At 37.2% G+C, this 22,787-nt stretch overlaps 1 protein-coding gene across 1 annotated transcript; it reads left to right on the top strand.

Moving 5' to 3' along the window:
* The first annotated feature begins 12,226 nt into the window (after positions 1-12,226).
* ELOVL7 (ELOVL fatty acid elongase 7) lies at positions 12,227-22,787 on the top strand. Its single transcript, XM_010005353.1, has 7 exons — positions 12,227-12,439; positions 13,565-13,755; positions 15,980-16,060; positions 16,480-16,536; positions 18,215-18,320; positions 21,159-21,295; positions 22,583-22,787. The coding sequence occupies exons 1-7, from the start codon at positions 12,376-12,378 to the stop codon at positions 22,784-22,786; spliced, it is 840 nt and encodes a 279-aa protein (XP_010003655.1). The 5' UTR covers positions 12,227-12,375; the 3' UTR covers position 22,787.

The raw sequence follows: 22,787 nt of genomic DNA, 5'->3' as shown, positions 1-22,787 counted from the left end.
CACTGCACTTAGAAACCCACCTGGGTGACAACAGCAGCAGTGTTGCCTTAGGTTCAGACAGTGGTGTGTGGCCGAATAGTTTTGTAAAGTAACTGGAGTATTGAACTGACACCCAGCACATCGGTTTTGTTCATAGCTTAGCTGTGCTATCTGATGGAGAAGGTGCCCCTTTTTCTCCCGTGACCGGAGTGCTCCGTACAAAGAGAGACTTCTTCTGCAAAACACTGAAATTTGTACATGAAAAATGCTTGTCTGAGACTGTTTTTGATAACTTAAATGCATGGTTATATATAACCCTAACCTTTCTTTGTACTGGAAACAGTCCAGTATTCTCTTTTTCTGCTGTTGCATGCTGAGTAGACTATTAGACATTTGTCTGCTTCTTGTATACTGGTGTTTACAGGAACATTAGTATTGGGCTGAGTACTCTGCTGCTTGCCAAGCTTCTGCACTGGAAGTATTATTGTCTCCTGTGTTCTTCTGATGTGGCACATCCGTTGCTTAATGCACTTTGTTGATGGGATAAATTTTTTTTGAGCTATTTGTATTTGGCAATCTTACAGGATCGAAAGAGGGAAAATAAAGTAAGTGCAGTGCCACATGCTGTCTGGCTGAGCCAATCTATTTAAAAGTGCAGCTATGTCTTGTGGTCCTGGGTGGTCTCTGAATGCTTGGAAGGATGGTAAAAACTGCCTTCTACTAAAGTAGTGGAAAATACTGATAGAAGATGGAAAATCCTTGCAACATACCTATGATTGAACCTGTGCATTAATGTCATGTTTAATTCTGTTCTGATGAAGTCACCATCTGGTGTTGTAAGCAGATTTTTAAAAGCTCTACTGTTATAAACTCACAGCTTGGGTAATGCTACTTTATACACTGTTCCTGAGCTTCCTGAAAGTACAAAATAATGAAGCTTTAAAAAATTTGTCTTAGCACAGGAATTAAGGTCTAGCTAACTAGCCCTGGAGTAGAAATGAACTTTCAAAGCTGTGTAATGTCATGGATGTATTTTGCCCATACCAGCCTTTATTTTGAATGTTGAGCAATGAGAAGTCCTGCATGTGGCTTGTTTGGAAGTTGAGGGAGCCATTTTTAAAACTGGATTTTTTAGAAGACCTGGTTCAAAAATATGTTGTAAGACACTTTTGTTAATCAAGCCAATTAATGTTTTTAGGTAATGGAGAGTTTTGTTTTCATGTAAACTTTTGAGGGTAGGTTGTAATCTAAATACTGTCTCATGCAGGATTGCTTTGCTCTTGGAGCAAAATTTCTTCTGTCTTCATAGGCCTTTGGCTGCTCTGAGTCACCTTGACTGGATGTTTCCTCTCTCTAATGCTTGTAAGGCAGCTATGAAGGTTCCTATTCCATATTGTTTGTTTAGTCCTGACCCCCAGGGCTTTTATGGAACCCCTTTTGAAGTTCAACACTTCTATAGTCCTTAGAAAGGCACTTACACAGCAAGTGGAAAAGAGCATTTCTGGAACTGCATCCCCATTCTTATGTTCACACTGTGTGTCCAACCTCTGTTGAACTGAATCACCCTCTAGTGTCAGGAAAGGTGCTGTGGAAAGTTATTTGCCACGAAATGATTGTAACCAGTATCCAAGATGGCTTGAAAGGTACCCAAAAGCTACTTCTGCAGTAACTCTGGTCATGTATAAACTAATTATTTATCTGTTTTTAAGTGGATATCTTCTTTGGGATGCAGGAGATAAAATAGGACCATCAGGAGAAATTAGAAATCTATTCATGCTCTTACTGCTGTTTAGTTGTTCTGGCTGAGACGCCTGAGTCTCCAAAGAGTATAATGTACCTTCATGGGTTGCCTGGCACTAATACTCATAAATGTGTTTTCCAGTGTTAACTAAACCTTTCGTCATGCTGAAGAATGTTGATTTAAACAACAACAAAAAGTCCAAAAACCTAAGGCCTTTATATCTCATTGCATACCCCTTGGTGATTTGGAATCTCCAATTGCAGCTGTACAAATTACTAGCTCTAAACTGAAAAGATTTAGGAGGTGGCAGTGTAGTAGTTTCATGGAGTGCTCCAAGAAGCACATTCACAACAGCAGTTGATGTGCCAAGGCTGAACTTGGGAGCAGCAGCTTTTTTTAAATAATGCTGTCAGCACATTTCCTTGGGTAAGGAGAGTATTCTGACACTTTAATTTAAAACACACATTTAGCACAGATTTCCTTTAAGTTGCTTTTGTCACCCTAAAGCTCTGCTCACAGGGTTGTGCTGTGTGTGAGCTGCTACTCCCAGCTTTCTTCTGAAAGAGCCTCCTAAGGAGGGTGCAGTTGCTGATGTTTACAGTGCTCAACAGCATGACTGCTGTGCTGCATGGTAGCTTAGAACAAAGAGGGGGAGGGAAGGAAGGGTGTCAGTTCTGGGTCAGATGCCTTTAAAATTTATGCCGGCCTAATGCAACACAAGCAAAATTGAAGCAGAAGCAATGCATTATTTTGTTGCCTAGGATATCAGCCTAGGACCCAGAGGGTGGGTAGGTTGAGCAATTCGAAGGCAGTGGGAAACAATGGTGAAGGAAATTAGCCCATGTCAGCATGACGGACTAGTGTAGGAGCAGCTCAACTTTCATAAATTGCTGCATTAAAGAGTAAGCAAAACAGTGTGTTGCAACTCTTCACTGGTGTTATCAGTGTCATTGTAAGATTATAAACCCAGCAAGATAACATCTGGTGCCATAAAAGTTCCATAAAATGACGTTGACTTTGCACCCTGGCATCTATGGTGATGATAGCTGTGTTGTGTGTATGCTATAGGCAAGATATGACTGTAGAAAAATACTTCTTCCTATAGTAATGATGAGTATTTCTCACTTTATATGCTTACCTCTTCCTTCTTAAGGTGCATATTGTGTTCGTGAGGTAATTAGATATATTTTTGGTTTCCCTTATGAAATTCCTTTCTGCTGTATTTTCATGTTACAAAAGACAGCACCATCTCCCTGTCTTTTTCTACTACAAGTGGAAATTTAGGGTCTAATTCTGTATTTATTTTTCTCCAGTGCTGAATAGCTACAGGTACATCATAATTTATTACTTGGTTACATGATGTCTTTGGAAGTAAGGTTTGTCTGGGCTTTTTCCACTGGTATTAGCTAGATGAGCAAGATGTTACCTGTGTAACAAGTCTTGCTCCCATTTGTTTTTAAGGAGTCTTCTTTGAAAACTGACGTTTAGCTCTGGTTTCTCTTTTTGTTTATCTTCCAGGGAATGGCCTCCACTAAGACTAATGGCAATTTACATCATTGTTCTTATTAAGTAATGGGTAAACACAAACTAAGTTATTTGCCAGTCCTTGGTAGAGAACTGCTTCTAAAATAATTAATTGCATATATGAGATTCTCATACACAGTTAACTCACATACATTAATTCCTAACTGTTAATGAGGATAAGTGGTAAGATGGAGCCATCAGTGACTCAGGTTGCTGCTGAAGGAAGGCAGTGGTCTCATTCATGTCCCTTTTTGTATTTTCACTTGAGTGACTTTAATCAAGGAGGTAGATACAAGCAATAGTATTCATAACTAGAGTAACTTCTAATCCATCTTACCCATCAGCTGAAAAATTATACAGCCTTTAGGTAATGGTGCCACAGAGAAAGAGGAAGAGCTTTAGTCTGATCACAGATCTTGACTACATTAGCTGTGTCTGTTTCACTTGTGGCCGGTGCTTTATAAGGTATAGTGGGAAGGTATTAATAACTGGTATGAGGACACTCATGTCTGCATTCCTTATACTTAACCTTAAGAGGAGTGTCCAGTAGAAAGTTGAACAGTCTTACCAGAGCATTCAAAACAACTAATCTTCATCACCACATTGAGAAGAAATTGAATCTCATTCATCCTATTTTGTGCATGTTTCCACAAAGTCCATTCATTTTTCATATTGTAAAATGCAGCTTTTGATGTCATCAGGCATCTTGGATCCATTTCATTCAAAGTACTTAGCACTTGCACTACCTCTACCTTTTTACACCTAACCTATAAATTGTGTCTTAAAAATTAATATGCTTGCTATGCAAGTTAATAAATCCAGATTGTGCTCCCCTTGCAATGCAGGAAAATACCACTCCTTACCCTCCTACTTCAGTGGAGTTTTAGATTCTGGTTTGCTTGTTTACTAACATTGTGAATGCACTTTACAAACAACACAGCTGTAAATAATCCTTACATATTTTTCAAACAATCCCTACTGTAGAAGAAAAAGCCCAGAATGGGTAACAGCTCAGCATGTTACAAAGATATTAACTGGTAGAGGAGTGAGTGGGTAGCATTGGGTGTATGAGTTAGCATAATTGTGCAGCATGGCTGAAAATGCTAGATTTTGTTTCTGTTGTCTAGCTCTTGCTTCTTGTTTCTTGAAAGCCTGTGTAAGTCACCAAATACTTAATTGATCTGGTCCTAAAAGAAAAATTTAAATGCTTCAGAAATTTTTTTAGTTACTTAGTAAGCAAGGAGGAAAAAGGAGAATCTGTTAATGCTCTTTGGGTAAGGAGATGGTTATCAAACATGGCCCAATTGCTAAATACAGACTTTGCCGAAGGTGATTGATAAGAGTAATGATGTATCATTATCTAACAGCAATAATATTATCTACAGAAATGAGGTTGCATTAGTAAAAATAAGTACCACATAGATGAACCTTATTGTGTCTTATAAGTGAAAATTGTCTTCTGATTTGTGCCACAGGGCTCACCATGCAGGCAGGGCTAGGTGACTTTGTGAGCTGACACCACTGAATTGGAATGAAGCTTCAAGGAGCCAAGTGGAAGTCATGCACTGGGAGACCAGCAGGAAGAGATTCTGTCCTAAGCTGAGTGTAGGAGCTCAAACATCGGTAGGAAGCATACAGGGGTGGAAGCTAGGGCAGGTATCCTGGGAGGATTACAGAGAGGTTATCCGAGCAGCTAGGAATCGGGCTAGGATTAAATCTTGCCAGGGATGTTAAGAACGATAAGAAGAGCTTCTTTAGGTATGTTGGGGAGAAAAGGACATCCAAGGAGACCGTAGGCCCTCTCCTGAGGGAAATGGGCAAGGTAGCAACACAGGATATTGAGAAGGCTCATGTCCTCAATTACTTCATTGCTTCAGTCTTCTCTGGCAAGTGCTCCAACCTCAGCACAAAGACCACAGAAGGTGAAAGCAGGGACTGGGAGAATGAATTACCCACCACCATAGGTGTAGAGCAGGTTTGTGACCATCTAAAGAACCTGAAGGTGCATAAATCTCTGGGACCTAATGGGATTCACCCACTGGTCCTGAGGGAGCAGTTGGATGAAATTGCTAAGCCTCTGTCCGTATTTGAGAGGTCATGACAGTCTGGTGAGGTTCCAGCTGATTGGAAAAAAGGGAACATAGCCCCTATTTTATAAAAGGGAAAAAGGAAGACCCAGGGAACTACAGGCTGGGCAGTCTCACTGCTCATGGCAGACGGGTTGGAACTTGATGATCTTTTAAGGTCCCTTCCAACCTTAATGATTCTATGATCCTGTGAAATGTTCAAGAGTTTTTGGTAAAGGCAGGGGAGCACTTATAACATGTTAAAATTCTAGGAGCTTTTACTCCTGTATATGTTTTTGCCTTTTCTGAAGCATAGGAAATATGGGAAGTGAAAACTGGAGAAGATACACTGATTATCATGGTGCTCACTTTCCAAATGAAACTAAGAGTCTTGTCAGGGGCCTGCCCAGAGCCTTTCTCATACTTGAATTAAATTGATAATTGAAAAGAGACTTCTTTCCAAGCTATGACTGCAGAGACTGTTTGTACTTGTTTTTTCTATGTGATGAGGGACACAGGAACTTGGCTCACTTTCACGTGCATCACTGCAACCCCAGGTGATACATTTAAGATATTTAAGATATTGACAATGCCAGATCCTTTCCTGCATTACTGTAGCACAGTGTAATTTTTGTGGCTTCCATCGTAGAGTGTCCCTTGTGGCTTGTGATGGACAGAGTGATGACTTGCTGAGAGGCAGTGTGTGAATTTCGTTACTATGGATCTAGAACATCATAGTTTGTGATTATGCAGGACTGAACATGATAATCCTGTGTCCTCCCTACATGTTTTCAGTGTTATCTTAAAGGAATCTATGATAGGGCTGCTATGCCCACCTTTCTCCTTGCCTGTGGCATCCCAGTTCATGTGTCTTAATGTTTCCTTTGCATGAACGTGTTCAGCCTTTCCAGTCCAAGTTGATAAAAAAACCAAACAAATATATATATACACGTGTGTGTGTGTGTATATATATATATGTTGTTTTTTTTTCTTTTTCTCAAAAGATTAAGCTTTCAGTTGGGCCAGTGAGCTGCTGTAACTTACTGTGCAGCTGCCTGAGGACCAGAGCTGTCAGCAGTGATGCTATGGGGCTGCTCACTGGCCCTTCTCCGTTCAGCGGTTGGTGGTGGTTAGGCCAGTGTGTGCGGACCAGAAAGGTGTCTATACGATTCTGGCTGGGAGTTGGGTACAAAAAGGGGGGTGTACCTGTAGCCTGTGAAGAACCTGAAACAGTTCCCACAGGAAGAGGATTTTCTATGCCTGTTGCCAATGTTCAGCCTTGCTGTGAAGTCTGCAGTATCAGTTCTTTCAGCATTTTATAGGCTGGTGTGGAAGGAGATACATTACGCAGTTTCACAGTGGGAAATCCATTAGTCTGGCAGAAAGCCAATCCCAAGTATGAGTTAAATTTTATGTGTTTTCACTGGTTCTGCTGCTGACAGACTGCTTTATCCATGTAGCTGAATGCCAGATTTGATGTTTGTTAAAAAAGTGAAGCATTAAATAAAGAGGTACCATGTGATTAATTTCATAACTGTGACTATGCAGGGTGAGTGTTAGGTCTCTTATTGAATACTGCCAGTGGGGAATTTTACAAGAAGACATTCCAATATACTTTCTAAAGCTCTTTCATCTGTTTTTTAGAATGTCCTTTTTTTTTTTTTTTAAAAAAAAAGGAATTTATTTTGAAATTTGCTTTTCTCTTCCCAATGTCTCCTTTAAAATGTACACTCAGAGGTTGTTGATGCACCCTAACAAGGTAGGATTTGTGTCTTAAACTGCACTGGCTTCAAAGATAAAATTTTAAATTTAATCAAGTTAACAACTACCTAGTTCATCTCTCAAAACTTGGGAATTTCTCCAAGTATGTTTGTTGCATAGGTTTACCTGGCTTGCCTTCTGTCACTTACTTGGGCAGAATAGTCATCTAGTAGGAGTAGTGTTTACAAGGAATGCTATCAAAAAAGGCTGCCTAATGCTAAGCAGGATGCTGCCAAATTCTCTGTGAGATGAGTCTTTTAAAAAAAAATGGGTTAGGTGGCTGAAAGAAGGCACAAAGGATGGGGAAAGTGATGGAAACCCCTCTCAGGGAAATCCCTAAAAACAGGCAACACCCAGCTAAAGTTTGAAACTTTGTGCAGAATATAGGCGAGTAATCTAAGGCAACAAGCAGTGTCCTGGTTTGAGCCAGGATGAGGCCAATTTTGTATTTGCTATGTGCATAAGGGAGTAAGATAGAATGACTGCAATTATGTAAGCACACAGCTGTGGAAGGTAGGAAGGGCAGAGCTGGAATTTCCTAGGTAAAGCTAAAAATACCATCTGCTTCCCAGGCCAGGGGATGATGGTCCAGAAACTTTGGGTTTGGGATATGCCTTGGGTGGAAATTATCCTGTTGCATTTTGTACTCTGTTGTCATATTCTGCAGTTTTTTCCTAAGAAGTTCCTGTAAAAGTGTCTTGTCCATCTTTGTAAAAATTAGCTCTGGTCTCTAATGCAAATTCTTCACTTTAAGTGTTTTAAGTTCCACTGAGTTTTAGAATTTGCTTTCTGGAGTGACAGAGCTTACATTAGATTGTTTCATTTTGCTTGTTTTTTCTGTCAAGTTCTTTTGTTTGCTTCTTTTGTTCAGTACCCATTAACATGGAACCCTTCTAAGATTGCTATTTAAAAGCAAATCTTGATGTTTGTTTTAATATTTAAAAACTATGTAGGGGGAATAAATGAGCATCAGGAATGGCAAATATCTTTCATGTGGGTTAAGCAAAGGAATGTGAGAAACTTCTTATTCTCATTTAAAATTAAGGAATGTTTGAGGCATACCAGTAATTCCCATTACAAGAATCACTAATAATTTTGTGTGCTAACTGAACTTCAGCACTTCTAACAACTTGTTACCTACTGCTTGTTGTAATGAGGTATTCTCAAATGGTTTGCTGTGGCATTTGTGGCATTTTTGGCTGGTGAAAATGATCTTACCATCTATCTTTGCCTTTCCAGTATAGGTAATGGTCCAATTTGAAATTGGTTCTGCCAAGCCTTGTACCTTAACTCAGCTGCAGTCAGTGTGTTCTTTCAGCTTCTGCTGAGCCACAAGGGACCACAGGCCAGCAAATTGCTTTGCTCTTTTAAGATAGCTCTTTTTTCCCTCATTTGCCTCACTTAACACCCTGAATTTCTATAATGGTGAAGACACATTTGTTTCAAGATGTCTTCAGAAGTTATTTTAGTACAGATAAGTACTAGGTGAACCTAGGTGCATGGTAATACTTCCATCGACATTTTTAAATCAAGAGACAAAAAAGAAAAATAGTGCTTATTTCTTTCTAATAGCTGAGCACATTTAATGTATTTTTGAGGTGATTTCAGTTTTGTTTTGTTTTGTTGTTTTTTTGTTTTGTTTTTTTTTTCTCAATGTGTGTGCTTCAGAGAACTGCCTATATATTGTTTAGAACTTCACAAGGTAGGCAGACTGAACTTCTATGACTGCATTTTTATATTTATGTAAATTGCTTACAATATGTCAATTTAAAATAACCTGGTTTGAAAATTGTGACTTCCCTAATTTTGAGAGCTTACTACAATCTGGACACTATTTGGAAAATAAAATTCTCTACTGTCAGTGCATATTAGTTACGTTTCTTACAACCAGAAAGTGGAACATTGGGAAAAAATTGACAATGTGCTGATTCTGTAAGTACATTATCAGGTACATAGGCCAAATGTATATTTTTTGACTGCACTGTGAAGTCTATGTCCTTTTGGACCAAATATTTACAGTCTTGCAATTAGAAGGTAAGATCTAGAGATCTCAGAACTGCCAAACTTTATGGAAAATGGTATTATGGTCAAAACATTATCAGATTACTTCTTAACAACACAGTTGTACTGTAAAAAAAGCAGTCTTTTAAAAACTTTGGGGTTTTGCTATAGCAGGAGCTAGTTGTTTATTTTGTGTGTGAGTACGTGGGGGGTTTTTTGTATTCTTCTATTTAAAAAAAAAAAACCGACCAAACAAGCAAGCCTTGATTATATTATTTTCCAGTACTTAGGAGTTTGTTTGTGAAGTCAGTGTAACAGGATAAGACAAAATACCTTTCGTGCTGCCAGTACCCCTCCTCATAGGTAGTTAACGAACAAAAAATCCTGAAAACCTAACATTAATGCAAACAATTGTTCATAGAAATAGACTTCCAAAGAAAACTAGGTAGTTACTTAAAAATGTTCTTAGAACAATAGTTTTAACTTCATTTACTTTGTTTACCTTCAGATTCAGAATAATTGGTGGATCGGTATGTCTGAGTGGTGAGGCTGTGGCTGCACTCTGGCTGCACTTTCTCAAGGGAAGTAACTAAACTGCAGAAGCTTTTCAGAGTAACTTTAGTAGCTGCTGTGGAGGTGTGTCGTGCTTGCTTGGTTATGAACAAAAAAGGAACCTTGAAGGCTAAAGCCTCGACTTGCCTTAGCTCTTGTGAAATGTTATAAAGGGAGAAAAGCTACAAATGCTGTGTTCAGGAGAGGTGGGACAACTGCCTCCCCATCAGTGTGACAGGGGCTGGGAAACACAGGATTTGCTATTTTCATCTGCTGCCTTTCTGCTGGGAGCAGAAACTATCTATTGGAAATAGTCTGGTTCCAGATAAAAAGCTTGCAGCCCAGTGCCTAGCAGGTGCACAAGTTGCAATTTAAACACAGACAATGCATTTGTTGGAATCGTAATGCAAAATTAATGCAGTGTTGACTAGTCAAGTGGATAAATATAAGGAATTCTGTCTTTGTGAGGCTGCATCTGTCAGGAGGATAACTTTGCACCGTAAGAAGGAGGAAAAGTCAATCCACACACAGAAACCTGTAATTAATGGCAATTAATTTTGAGTCAGTGTCCACACCAGAATTTTCTGGATTTTCGACAGCATTTTTTGGAGGAGTAGGATGCTCATTTAACATAGGTTTTACTTTAGCATGTTGAGCTAGTCAGTCTGAGTTCCAGTAATGTCTGGAAGCAGGGAGATAGACTGGCAGTGAAATTAACAAGCTAGTTTTTTTGTTGAAGTACTGATTAAATGTAATGTGATTATTTGTATTCATTGAATATCTTTTAATTGAAATATTGAGCTGTACTGTGCACAAGGTGTGTCTGTAGGCTTTGGCAGAATATCGTTCTACCAAACAAGTTACCTTCAGTTTACTGTGCCTTGTCTCCTGATAGACTGTTCTCATGAGGCTGAAATGGGAAGAACACTGGATTCTAAGGATAACTTACTGTCATTGGTCTAACTATTTCAGCAAAACAATACAGATTTTCAACACGTCCGTCCAGCACCAGTTACATGTAGCAGAGTTGCCTGATTGACATATTCAGACAATTTGAGGTACCCAGTATTCAAAACAGGGCTGGGTCTATGTGTGTTTGATATCATCTATCACTTGCCATGTGGAGCAAGATGGCAAGGGTATTTGATTTGTCTCTTCACTTAAAATCCTTTTATCTTGTGTGATTCTAGTGCCAAAAGGAAGAGAGCCGCTCAAATTTGAATTAGAAAAGGAAGATGTCCCCTGCTGCTTCAGGTTTTGCCAGGACCTTTGTAAACACAGAACTTTGTACCAAACATTGTAGCATGAACATACGGCATGTCAAAATGTTCAGTATAATGGCAGTGACATTGCATTGGGAAATGCTGATGCTTGAGAATGGTATTCCTGGAAAATGTTAAGAAAGCTTGCAGAGGGGATATTTTCTGAATAAGAAATTATGGTAATTTCAGATGTACAGATGCACAGAACAAAAGTGCAGGCAAGAAGACAAGTGGAAAGCAAAATGAGAACTGGAAAGAAGTATATCAGATGAACTCTAATGAAGGGAGACTTGTCTGTTGCCTCTTGTGATTATGGGTGGGTATAGTGTACTTTGAGGTGCTTAAAAACTCCTGTGAAAGGGCAGTGAACTGGAGGTGCTTACAGAAGTGTAGATAAAGGGGAAATTATTTTGCAGGAGTGTTAAGGTGAGGACAAATGAGAAGATGATAGTGGGAAGATCTAAGGAATAAGATGCATTGTCATCATGCTCTGTCATCAGAGCAGAACTGGCTCTCCAGAACTGTGGCTTGCTTAGCCTGGAGGAGATGCAGAAGGGCAACCAGAGGAAGGGAGCTGGTTACAAAGGTGCTGCAGCCTGGACTAACAAAACTGAATACAGTGTGAAGATTGCACAGGGGTGTGGAGAGAATTCAGTATGACTAAGTGAGACACTGAATGGCAATAGGAGAGGCACTCTTCAGATGTGTTGAGATTTTTAAAAAAAGCATTTTCTATGGGGAATGAGACAAGGGAAGAGCTGATGAGTACTTGACTTTGAAGCAAAAATCAGTATTCATATAAGCATGCCATTGTGAAAAAGTTTACATTTGTGGGTGAAGCTGCATGCAAACTGGACGTGCTGGATATTTTTTGTGAGTTAATGGTATTACTGTTGGTACTATGACACTTCATGATCCTGGCATGGAAACAGTTGATTCACCACAGTGTGATTTGCATGCTAATTATAATATTGCTAATTACTGTCTTTAAAAGAAGTATGCAGACATATTGGTACCTTTCCTCCTTCCCACTTACCTTAGAAATACTCTTAGTTAGGAAATCAATGTTTTCATTAGTAAATATTGCAAATCTGAGCTTCTTCATATCAGTGGCTTGGCCTTTAAATGGAGATGGCAAAAAAATTAATTTAAGCAACTTCTCTTTATGTATATTTTTGCTTTAACTGTAACAGTTAACCACAGCAGAGTTTCTTGAGATAACACTTTATGGCATGGACGCACCTCATTTGGTATGTAGAGATTACAAAATCATGTTGTGCACAACAGCTCAGCTATAAATTAGAAGCAGGCATAATGTGTGTGGTCAGCTAATGCTCTGTTTCACATGTGGTGCTCTCTCTTGTTTTTTCCCATTCTGTTTCATGAAAATATTTTCCAAAACACTTTATCTTATTAGTTTCAAAGATCCATTTTTCTGTTTTTGTTTGTTTTCCTGCAGGCAGCATCATAACATCTTAATCAAGTGAAAATGACCTTCAGCAATCTAACATCAAAGGCTGTACTACTGTATGATGAATGGATTAAAGATGCCGGTGAGTCATTTAAATCTAAAACTTATGAGCTTTCAATAATTTTGAATAGCAGTGTGTAGCTATTCTAGGTGTGCTGTTGATCAATTTAATGGGGTGTTATCTTCCTGTAACTGTATTTAAAGACTGGTGAAGGTTACCTATTGCCATTTTTAGCCATAAAAAACAAACTAGTTTCTGCATTTAAAAAATGTAAAATACCCACAAAACATAACTGATTTAAGATTATAGCCTCAGACTAAATAAAGTGCATACAGTAATTCTCTTGCAAGAGTTCCTGGATTTTCGGAATATACATAGTTTACGTATTTCTGGTGCTATTGAATGGAAATTTTTTTCATTACTGAACAACAGTTATCTGTTAACTGATCTAGTCGCATGATGTTATTGTAATTTGCTTTTGCAAAATGGAAGAAATTAAAATCCTGGTAAGCTATAGTATCTTGAATTTAGTCATCAGAGTAATTCACTCTTGTCACAGTTCTGTTTTGAAAAGGAATGTTAGCCTCTTGTTGCAGCTGATAGGAAGATCTTAAACAATTTTACTTTGATGTTTCTGTTCTGTGGTTCTTCTTGCTTACCAAAAAAAAAATAAAAAAAATAAAAAAAAAAAGACAGAGATTATCTCAATTTTAGGGTTAAAACCCATCTGTTGTAGTGGCATATCTTGGTGTTCCTCACCCTGGAAGGCACATAGTGATGGAGATTAGCTGTTTCCTGGGAAAAGCTTGAGAAGCAGTTATAATTTGATCAATAAAAATCAGGTTGTTTACATGTCTCCTTTTCATTACCTGTGAAGAATCATAGAATGGTTTGGGTTGGAAGGGACTCTGAAGATTGTCTAGTTCCAACCCCCTCTGCCATGACACCTCCCACTAGACCAGGTTCCTCCAAGCCCCATCTAACCTGGCCTTGAATGCTTCCAGGGAGGGGGCATCCACAGCTTCCTTGGGCAATCTATTCTTGTGTCTTATCACCTTCACGGTGGAGAATTTCTTCCTAATGTCTAATTTAAATCCACCTTCTTCCATTAATTACTTAATTAAATTAATCCTGTAGCTGTTTCAGGATTTAGTAAGTACTGGAAATATCTGATTTCTTAAAAAAATTTTTTTATTTCCTCTCTAGATCCAAGACTGGAAGGTTATCCACTCATGTCTTCACCTTTTCCAACAACCTTTATCATTGGAACGTACATTTATTTTGTCACTTCCTTGGGACCCAAGCTCATGGAAAATAAAAAACCTTTTGAACTTAGGCAGATAATGGCGTTTTATAATTTTAGTGTGGTAGCCCTCTCCATATATATGACTTACGAAGTAAGTACTACTTCTATTTGTAACATATTCATATATTTCATATATCTATCCTGTTACTAACTTTTAATACACTTATTAATAACCACTCGAAAATTCTCAAAAACCTGTTTTTCTGATTGTTTCAATTACATTTCTCCAAGCAGTGTGCTAAACTGATCAAGCTGATACCTGAAAAAAGGAAGTAATACCTAGAAAGAAACATTTTAAAATATGCTGTGTGCTATTGTATATAATTTGCAAAATTAAAAATCTAACTTATTTAATTTCCCTGGGCTGTAGCAGGTAAAGCAGACTGTTTTTCTGAGTTTGTTGTAATTGTTTCTGTCTTACAATGTGATAGTCAATATTGATGTTTCAAATGCTGTATAGAGTTTGTTTACCATAGAATAATTTTCAGTTAGATTTGCCTTTTAAATAACAAAAGTTAACAATATCTAATCTGGGATTCTTCACCCTTAAAAAGAAAACAACAACAAACAAACAAATAAAAAAAAACCAAAAACACAAAAAAGCCAAACAACAAAAACCAAACAAACCACAAAAAAACCCAACCCCTCAGAAACCACCAACAAAACAAATGAAAAACTAAAAACCAACACAAAAATCTTTACCTTTTTTTTTTTTATAATTCCCCTCTTGGAAATAATGTAGAAGCTTTAATTTAGAACCAGCTTTTAAACCTTAAGATAGCCAACCTCTGTTGTGTTGTTTGAGGGTTTGGTTTGGGCTTTTTGTTTTGCTTTAAAGTGTAGCTATTTAACAATAGCATTGTACGAATGGTAGCCTTATACATTTGCTTGGTGCATCATCACTATGCTAGTACTGACCCTTTTTTTGTTAAATGTGACTATGTGACTACTTCAGGTGTGCAAAACTGGTAATGAAAAGTTGTCAGATCATTGTGCCAAACTGGCAGACTACCTTTCTTTTAGATCTATTTGCGTAAATTTCATCATTGAACTGCCTGACATTTTTTTTAACAGCACTCTACAGGCAGTGAAGCAGCAGCTACTTTCTGTCATGACTCTCATGTAGAAGGCTGTAACTGGTAGGCAGGATGCACACATTTATTTACTTTTTGAAAAATCACCAAATTTCCTTTTGTGATTTATTGATAAGTTGGTTTTGGTTATAACCCTCAAAAATAAACAAACAAAATAAATTTCTGGTAGTGTCTGACAGTAACACATTATTCAATTAATCTGCAGTCAAGACTTCCATGTTACAATTTCATGAAAGAATGCATGGATAGAGTGTAACAGATTGAATCTCTGCTATTGTCTGGCTCCCAGCAAAAGGCTGATTCTTTCCCTCTTTGGATCCAAGCCATTGGATACATGCTTTCATACTGTGCTGCCTTGGTGATGCTTTAAATCTGGTTTTATTTAAGCAACTGATTCTTTTATAAAGTTAAACATCTATTGCAGTCACAGACTAGACCCTGCCATCTGTTAGAAGAGCTAAACTTACTATTGTGCATGTGTGGATGATGATGATCTATGGATGAAAAGCATTTTATGAACAGATATAAGATGCAGTAGTCCTAGTGACTGGCAGGGGAATGAGCTAAGTGTATTATTAACAATGTTGCTTTTGTCCAAACTAATAGATTACAAGATAAAACATTAAATGATATTTCTTACTTACAGTCCTTTGGTCATATGTGTGCTCTTGATTGTAAAACCCTAGCTTCTCATCCCTTGTACCAGTGAAAGATTATTTGAATCATGAAGTTTAACTAGACAAACTTAAAAACTATGATAGTAAAAATGTAGCACATATTGGTTCCTTTTTTTCTTTGATGGTCTTAATGTTGTGTTGGTTTTCTTCCAGTATTAAGATTCCCTGCTGATTTCTTTTCATGGCCATGATAGCCATTTACAAAAAATATTAAAAATGTTTTATTTGGTTTTTTGTTCTCTGATTTACAAAGTCAGTTGCTTTTCTAACATTGGTTTTGAAATACAGCTGAACTAATGGGTGTAGGAAGGAAGTTCTAGTCCTTAGTTGTGGTCCTGGAATTAGAAATTAATTAATGTGTGATGGCAGAGGTTTTTAAGGTAGCTGGCTCACACTGAGGTAGAAGACTGACGAGGCTGCTGATTAAACATGTTTTTAAGATTGTTTCCCCTTCCTGCTTAATGATTATGAAAATAATAAAAAAATAATTATTTTTTCAAAATACATAAAGTAAGTATTTGCCCTTTCCCTTTCTTTGCTCCAGTTTCTTATGTCAGGCTGGGCCACAGGGTACTCATTCCGGTGTGACATTGTTGACTACTCAAGGTCACCTACAGCTCTAAGAGTAAGTTACTAAAAGACAAGGTGAATTGTTTTTGGGCACTACACTGACTTTATTTTTGGAAATGCTTTTTGAACAACCAAATGCACTTCTGTAGATTGGAATGTACTAAATGGAAATTCCCACTTGCATAATGTAAAGCATGTGATTTAACTGGAAGGGTTGATTGTTTGGGGGAAAAAAAGAGGCAGCATATTTGTTGGCTTGTTCTTCTTGGCTTTAAAATTGCTTCATGATTTAAAATATACTGTGTTTTAAGGAAAAAAAAAGGTCAAACCATGCATTTAAATATCTTTGTCAACCTGTGATATCACTGACTTTTCCTAATAGTTTCTTTTTTTTATTGTTCCTTATTTTTCCTGCAGCTGCTTGATTTTATTTATAACTTATGAGTTGACAATTTCTATTTTTTACTCTTGCAGATGGTACGAACTTGTTGGCTTTACTACTTTTCCAAATTCATTGAATTATTAGACACTGTAAGTACTTGTAGCCTTATAGAAGAAGTATTGATGTTTTCTTTTCACACTAGAAGACCTGGTGCTCTTGGTGGCTGGGAACATAAATTGGTCTTTATTTAGCACTCCAACCTTCAATTATTCAAATGCTGTAAGATTGTTTACCCTTATTATCTCTTCTCATCATATTGTCCCATTATACTGTCATTCCTTGATTATCAGGAAAAATGTTAATGAGCAAACACACCTTTAAAAATTTAGAAAGTCCTGACACCTGAACGCACTAACTCCTTGTGTTATGGCAACGATTGTCTCCACACTGCAGAAAAAAAATGGTGTTTATCATGTTGAATCTTTTTCCACGTGACCTTCAGATTTTGTCTGCCATGTTCAGAATGTTTGCATCAGCAGCTCTGAAGGCAGCATAAACTGCCATACCTACCTGCTCTTGATTCCTTTGCATGCCTTTGTGGTCATGACTATAAATGTGTTAGTTATCACGCTGGCACTCTAGCCTGTTCCAAAGGAAGTCTGAGCACCAATGCATGGAAGCAGAGTGCAGACCTCACTCACTGACAGCAGCCATCTGCCTTCCCCTCTTCCCAAGACTAACACCTAGTAGAGGTGATTTAGCAGTTCTCAAGTCAGCTTCTGAATCTTGGACTTGGCTTCAATTTCATTTGCCTTATTTTTGGGCACAATAGTGATGATTCAGAAGCTGACTCATGAACAGTTAGGATGTTCTACACCCTTAAAGCAGAGTTAGCTATCTGACATTCATCTGCAAATGCTCATGGTTGAGCACTGGACAGTCTTACTGACTGAGCCACATGGAATGGTAATGGAAGGGCCAGGAATGCTAAGACTGGAAAAGCTTGACAAGTTTAGGCCTATAGTTACCTTTACTACCCACTGGTTAGACTGCTCCTTTTTAATTAGTCCTGGGCTTGAAAAAAACCCCCCAAATTAACATTTTTTGTTTGTTTGAATCTGCCCAATGAGGTACCTGTTTCTCAGCAACTTTTCGGCTTTATTGCAGGAGTTATTTTGTAGCTGTATTTAAGTCAGCTGTTTCCAAATGTTTTCCCTGGCACACAGGACTTTGGTGCTCCTTTGCTTGCCATCTGATACTACCCTTTCCATGACTTGACTTCTTACATGTTTGGTTTTTTTTGCTTTGTATTTCCTTACACTTCCCTCAATATCTGTCCTTTAAAATGTGACTTGCTTTTTTTCAAGGGTAGACAATTCAGTGTTCATAATAAAGTGTTAATTCTTGATATTAATGTTTTCTACTGTCTCCATCTGTTGCTAGTTCTTAATTTATTTTTCTCAAGTGGCTTTGCCCATCGTAGTTCAGGGGACTTAAAATTTGATGCTTCTAGAAACTTCTCAGTAAGTCTACCTTACTCTGTCCGTTGCACACAAAGGTGATGGCTCAACCACAGACAACCGCTTTCAAAGCTTGCCCTGGCTTTTGAAATGCCGCAGGTGGGTCTTACATACTGGATTATTATTTTATTTTAAACAACTCTGCATAGTGAGAGCCTCATTTTCCCTCCTTCTCCCAAGTCTGCGACTGTGAAGAATTTTTAAACGTATACTCGTGACCAACCAGCACTCTTGCATGCAGTTTTCTGTCAGTATATTGTGCTCATTTATCTCCTGTAACATTATGTTCATTAAAAATCTGTTTCAGATATTTTTTGTCCTACGTAAGAAAAACAACCAAGTTACATTCCTGCATGTCTTTCATCATTCCATCATGCCATGGACCTGGTGGTTTGGAGTCAAATTTGCTGCAGGTAGTGGAGGGAGAGTCTAACTTGTACATAGCTTCTGGTATAAAATCTAACTATGCTAGACAAAAATATTTGAAGAACATAATTATAAGTCTTGCAAACATCAGTGTTTTTAAAGATAGATGTCTGCAGTATTTCATGGAACATCTGAGATCACCATAATTATTTAAATGGATAGGGAGTACTCATTTTTCCAATTTGATGGCATTTTGTACAGTGTTTATTTCTTGTAGGGGGAGAGAAAGGTGAAGAGGAGAGAGATGTATATAAGCAAAGAACATTGTTACATAAAGAGACATGTGTCTTCAAAATCAGAAGTGCTAGGGGAGGCATGTGAAGCGGGTAACTGTTCTAACTAATTCAAAGCCATTTGTCCCCTGAAGTTTAAGAACTGAATAGGAAGGAATGACTGTGTTCTCATATATTTTGCCTGTTTAAGAAATTATTCAGGCTTTGTTGTGGTTGTTTTTTCTGGCTGTATGTAGTATGATTTGGGCTTCTTTATATCTAATACTTTGGCTTTCATAAAACTGCAGAAATATTTTATGGACTTTACATAGTACAGAAACTTACTTAAGTTGTACTGAATTGAAGGTCTTTGTCCACTTCTAGTTTACCTTCACTTTCTTCTTTTCTGCTCTGCATGTCTATGTATGCATCTTCCAATGCTATATTATTAGTGTGCATCACTAATAAATGTAGCTTGACAAGAGAACAGCCTGAGAAGCACAGAGTGGAAAAAATGCACAGTCATTTAGAAGGCCATCTCTAGGGGAGGGTATGGGATTTTTTAGGAGTTTTACCAAAAAATAAGCTTGCTTTGTACATGTTTCTTAATTCAAATTCTCTGGCACGATTTTTTCTCCCAGAAAATTAGTGATGAATTGATGAAGAGAAACATTGGTTATTAAATCTGATCTGTTAGGTATCATTTTTCTGAATGTGGAAATAAGGCCTGGAAGCAGCCCAGAAGATCTGTATGTATGATCTTTTGAACATGTCCGGTCTATGGATATTCCTAGTATATAAAAGGAGATTCTTCTGCTGTATTTGTTGAATTTCTGTCCTTAGGAAGCCGGAGTCTTTTTTACTGTGTCTTTCTCAAATGTTGCTGAGTAACTGATATTTTAAGTTAGTGATAAAATTCTGAATGCTTTTGTCATCATACAGTCAGTGTGTTTATAGATTTGCAAAAAAGTCCAACAACCCAGCAACCAACAGTCCCTCCTCTTCAACCTTGAAATGTTTCCATTTGTAGGTGATTAACTTTCTGCCTTTTATCTGGACATCGGGTCAGTACACCAGCTACAGGCTTCTGATTTTGCATCAGATTTGATTTTCCCATGTGATAGTTTAACAAATACTTTCAGCAAAGTGTGCAAGAACTGTTTTCCTCTGCTAATAATAGTGCCCCATATTCATGCAGAGTTGTGTTTATTCCTACAGCTCTCTTGTCTATCTTTATACTAATCTTTCCAAATATTGTTCTGTTTGATAACTTATTTTTTTTTCCAAGAAATTGAATCCTTCTGATTATTATCTGGTATTCAGTTTCATCAGTGTTTGTCCTTCTAAATAGTGACTTTGATCAAATTTTCAACCTGTTTGTAAAAAACCAATGGGTTTGAATGGAGATTTTTCAATGATCTGATATTAACAGGAAATTGTGAAATGTTGCTTATGTGCTTCTTTTTGGAGTATATTTTTGTACTGCTGGTTAGGTTGTTTTTTCTTCTTCTTTGTCTTCTCCACTCCCTTCCCCTCTGCTTTAGCTATTTATTTTTTCTTTTGAATATTCACTATGCAGGCCAAAAAAAGTATGTACATGTGAACTGTAAGAATGCTCAAATTATTTTTAAAAATACAAATAGCTAAGTTTCAAAGAAAGTTTGTGATCACAGCTGGAGAAGTTATGATCTATAAAGCTGGAAGATTAGTGTGAGATACTAAAATCACAAATTAAGTTTTATTTTTAACTTGCATGATTCTTAATGGAAAATTGGCCTTTCCCCCCCCCCCTTACTAAATATCTGCATTTATGTAATCTTATTTTCTTCTTGATCCTCAGTATTTTCAAGTTCGTATTGCTTTTACAAATACTTTGCTGTATGCCACTTGTTGGATCATTTTTACTTAAAATTTCTTATTTTCATTAAAATAAAATTAGTTTAAGCAGGATCATCTAACTCTGTAATTAATCCAGTGGAAAAGGAAGGCATTTCCTTAGTTGTTATGTGAAATGTTTGTATCTTACCAGTTTCCATCATGAATTTGTCCTAAACGGGACTGCTTGGCCTTAAATTTCTTTTCCACTGGAAGTATGGTTTTGAGATGGATTTGTGAGACCCTCACTTAGGTCTTGATTCCAAAAGCTTACTGTTTGAAACTGTGATTTTTCCCTGGGAATCTGGAAATTGATGTTGCAGAGAGATTTATTACTTACTTTCCAGAGCTTTGCAAAGTTCATCATAATATCTACAAAAGAGGTGTAAAACAGAAGGAATGTGGTTTCTACTAAATTCTGTGCATCTTCATCATGTATGTGTTTTATTAAATAATGATAACAATAACGATAATATTAATAGCCAAAGAATGAAAAGTTCCACTTAAACCTTTTACAAACAATTAGATTACCTAGGTTTTATTGCTGTTTTGGACTGATTTGATCCCTCAGAATTGGTGTCAACCCAATTCAGGTTAATTACTTTGATGTTTAATAAAAGTCTGTAGTTTTGTGCTACATGTTTTTTCTAACCCAACTCCAAACAAACTTATTACGACCAGAGGTGGCTTTTAAAAATACCTGAAGCAATAAATCTACTACATTTTGTTCTTCTACAGGTGGCTTAGGAACATTTCATGCTTTGCTGAACTGTATTGTCCATGTTGTCATGTATACTTATTATGGAATCTGTTCTTTGGGACCAGCCTATCATAAATATTTGTGGTGGAAAAAATACATGACAACTATACAACTTGTGAGTAATTTTCTGTTTGACATAAACACCTCTCAGCTGATTGTGGCTAACATAGACTTAATGCAATACATTTGTACTTTAATTTTTATTAATGTGAGTAGTTTACAGTTGGTACAAGATTTACTCATGTTTTAATTGAGTAAAAGAAAAATTGTGAACTCCCTTCTGTTATATAATGATGTAACAGCTGATTGCAACTTTCACTATAATGAGAGATGTAGACACGTGAGCTTTTCAGTTATGCAGTATTTGGTAAATATATTTACAAAACTCATTGCCTGTGTAAAAATTATTAGAATATAATTTTACACCAAGAAAACATAAAAAATGTACAGCTACACCTGTGACATGTAGTGAGGAAAGGGAAAAAAAGAAATATTTTTTCAGCATTTCCTGCCCATTCTTTCATAGGAAAATATTTCTGTTTAGAGAATTTTCCTCTCTCTAACTCAGAGTATTAAAAACACTCACAGTAATTACATGAAGTGTTTTATCAGCATTAGATAATTTTCAAAAGGTTGCTGCTCTGGGTGATTTTTCATGCCCAGCTTTTTTAATAGCTGAATTTTCAAAATTCATCCTCTGCTAAGCAATTAGTTTGTCCTAAGCAAGGATGGATGGATGGAGGATGGAAAGGAGCAGGAGGAAGCGGCCATGGCTGTCTGCTTGCACTAGTCCTGGTGTTAGCAGAATAGTTCGTGTAACCACGTGTAATTCTGAATCGTTTAGCTTGAATATTTATAACTTAAAAGCCTTTTTGTCTTGTGGCACTACCAGTGAATTATTAACTTGGAGTTCATGTGGAAATGTGTGGGTTTTTTTCAATCCTCTATTAAATTGTTTTTGGGACCCGCAGACCTCTGTGTCACATGCTAGTATGTGAGGAAGGTGGGAATTAATCTTCACAGATCCTATAATGGTCAACTTGTTGTTTTTCTGGCTAATTTTTCTAAGGGAGCCTCCCATTTATCACAGGTCCAATGCTTTTCTTTCTTCTCTAGATTGGCCAGGGCAGACTCCCATTCTCCTAGCAAGAGTTTTTCAGTGCTGCTTGTAATTCACTTTGTCCCAAGACTTCTATTTCTTTACACTTTAAAAAATGTTTTTCAGTAGAGTAACAATTTAGGAGTGGGGCTCAAAAGGTGCATCTCTGTAAATTTAAAAAGCCTCCCACCAAACATGCTTTCTGTTTTTCTGTATACAAGTTATGCTGAATATTTTTACAATTCTGTAGTAAGTTTGTAATTTATTTAAAATGTATTTATTTTCTTCACATTTTTCTTCCAGGTCCAGTTTATTATGATTACAGTTCATATAGGACAAATCTACATCATGGATGATTGTCCGTACCAGTATCCAATTTTCATGTTTATTATTTGGCTGTATGGCTCTATGTTTCTAGTCTTGTTTCTCCACTTCTGGTACCATGCTTACACAAAGGGACAAAGACTACCAAAGATGGCAAGAAATGGAATGAGCAAAGATCAGTGAA

Source organism: Chaetura pelagica, unplaced genomic scaffold, assembly GCF_000747805.2.
Source record: "Chaetura pelagica isolate M959 unplaced genomic scaffold, ChaPel_1.0 scaffold37, whole genome shotgun sequence".
NCBI classification, from domain to species: Eukaryota; Metazoa; Chordata; class Aves; order Apodiformes; family Apodidae; genus Chaetura; species Chaetura pelagica.
This window is presented reverse-complemented; position numbering and strand designations above follow the sequence as displayed.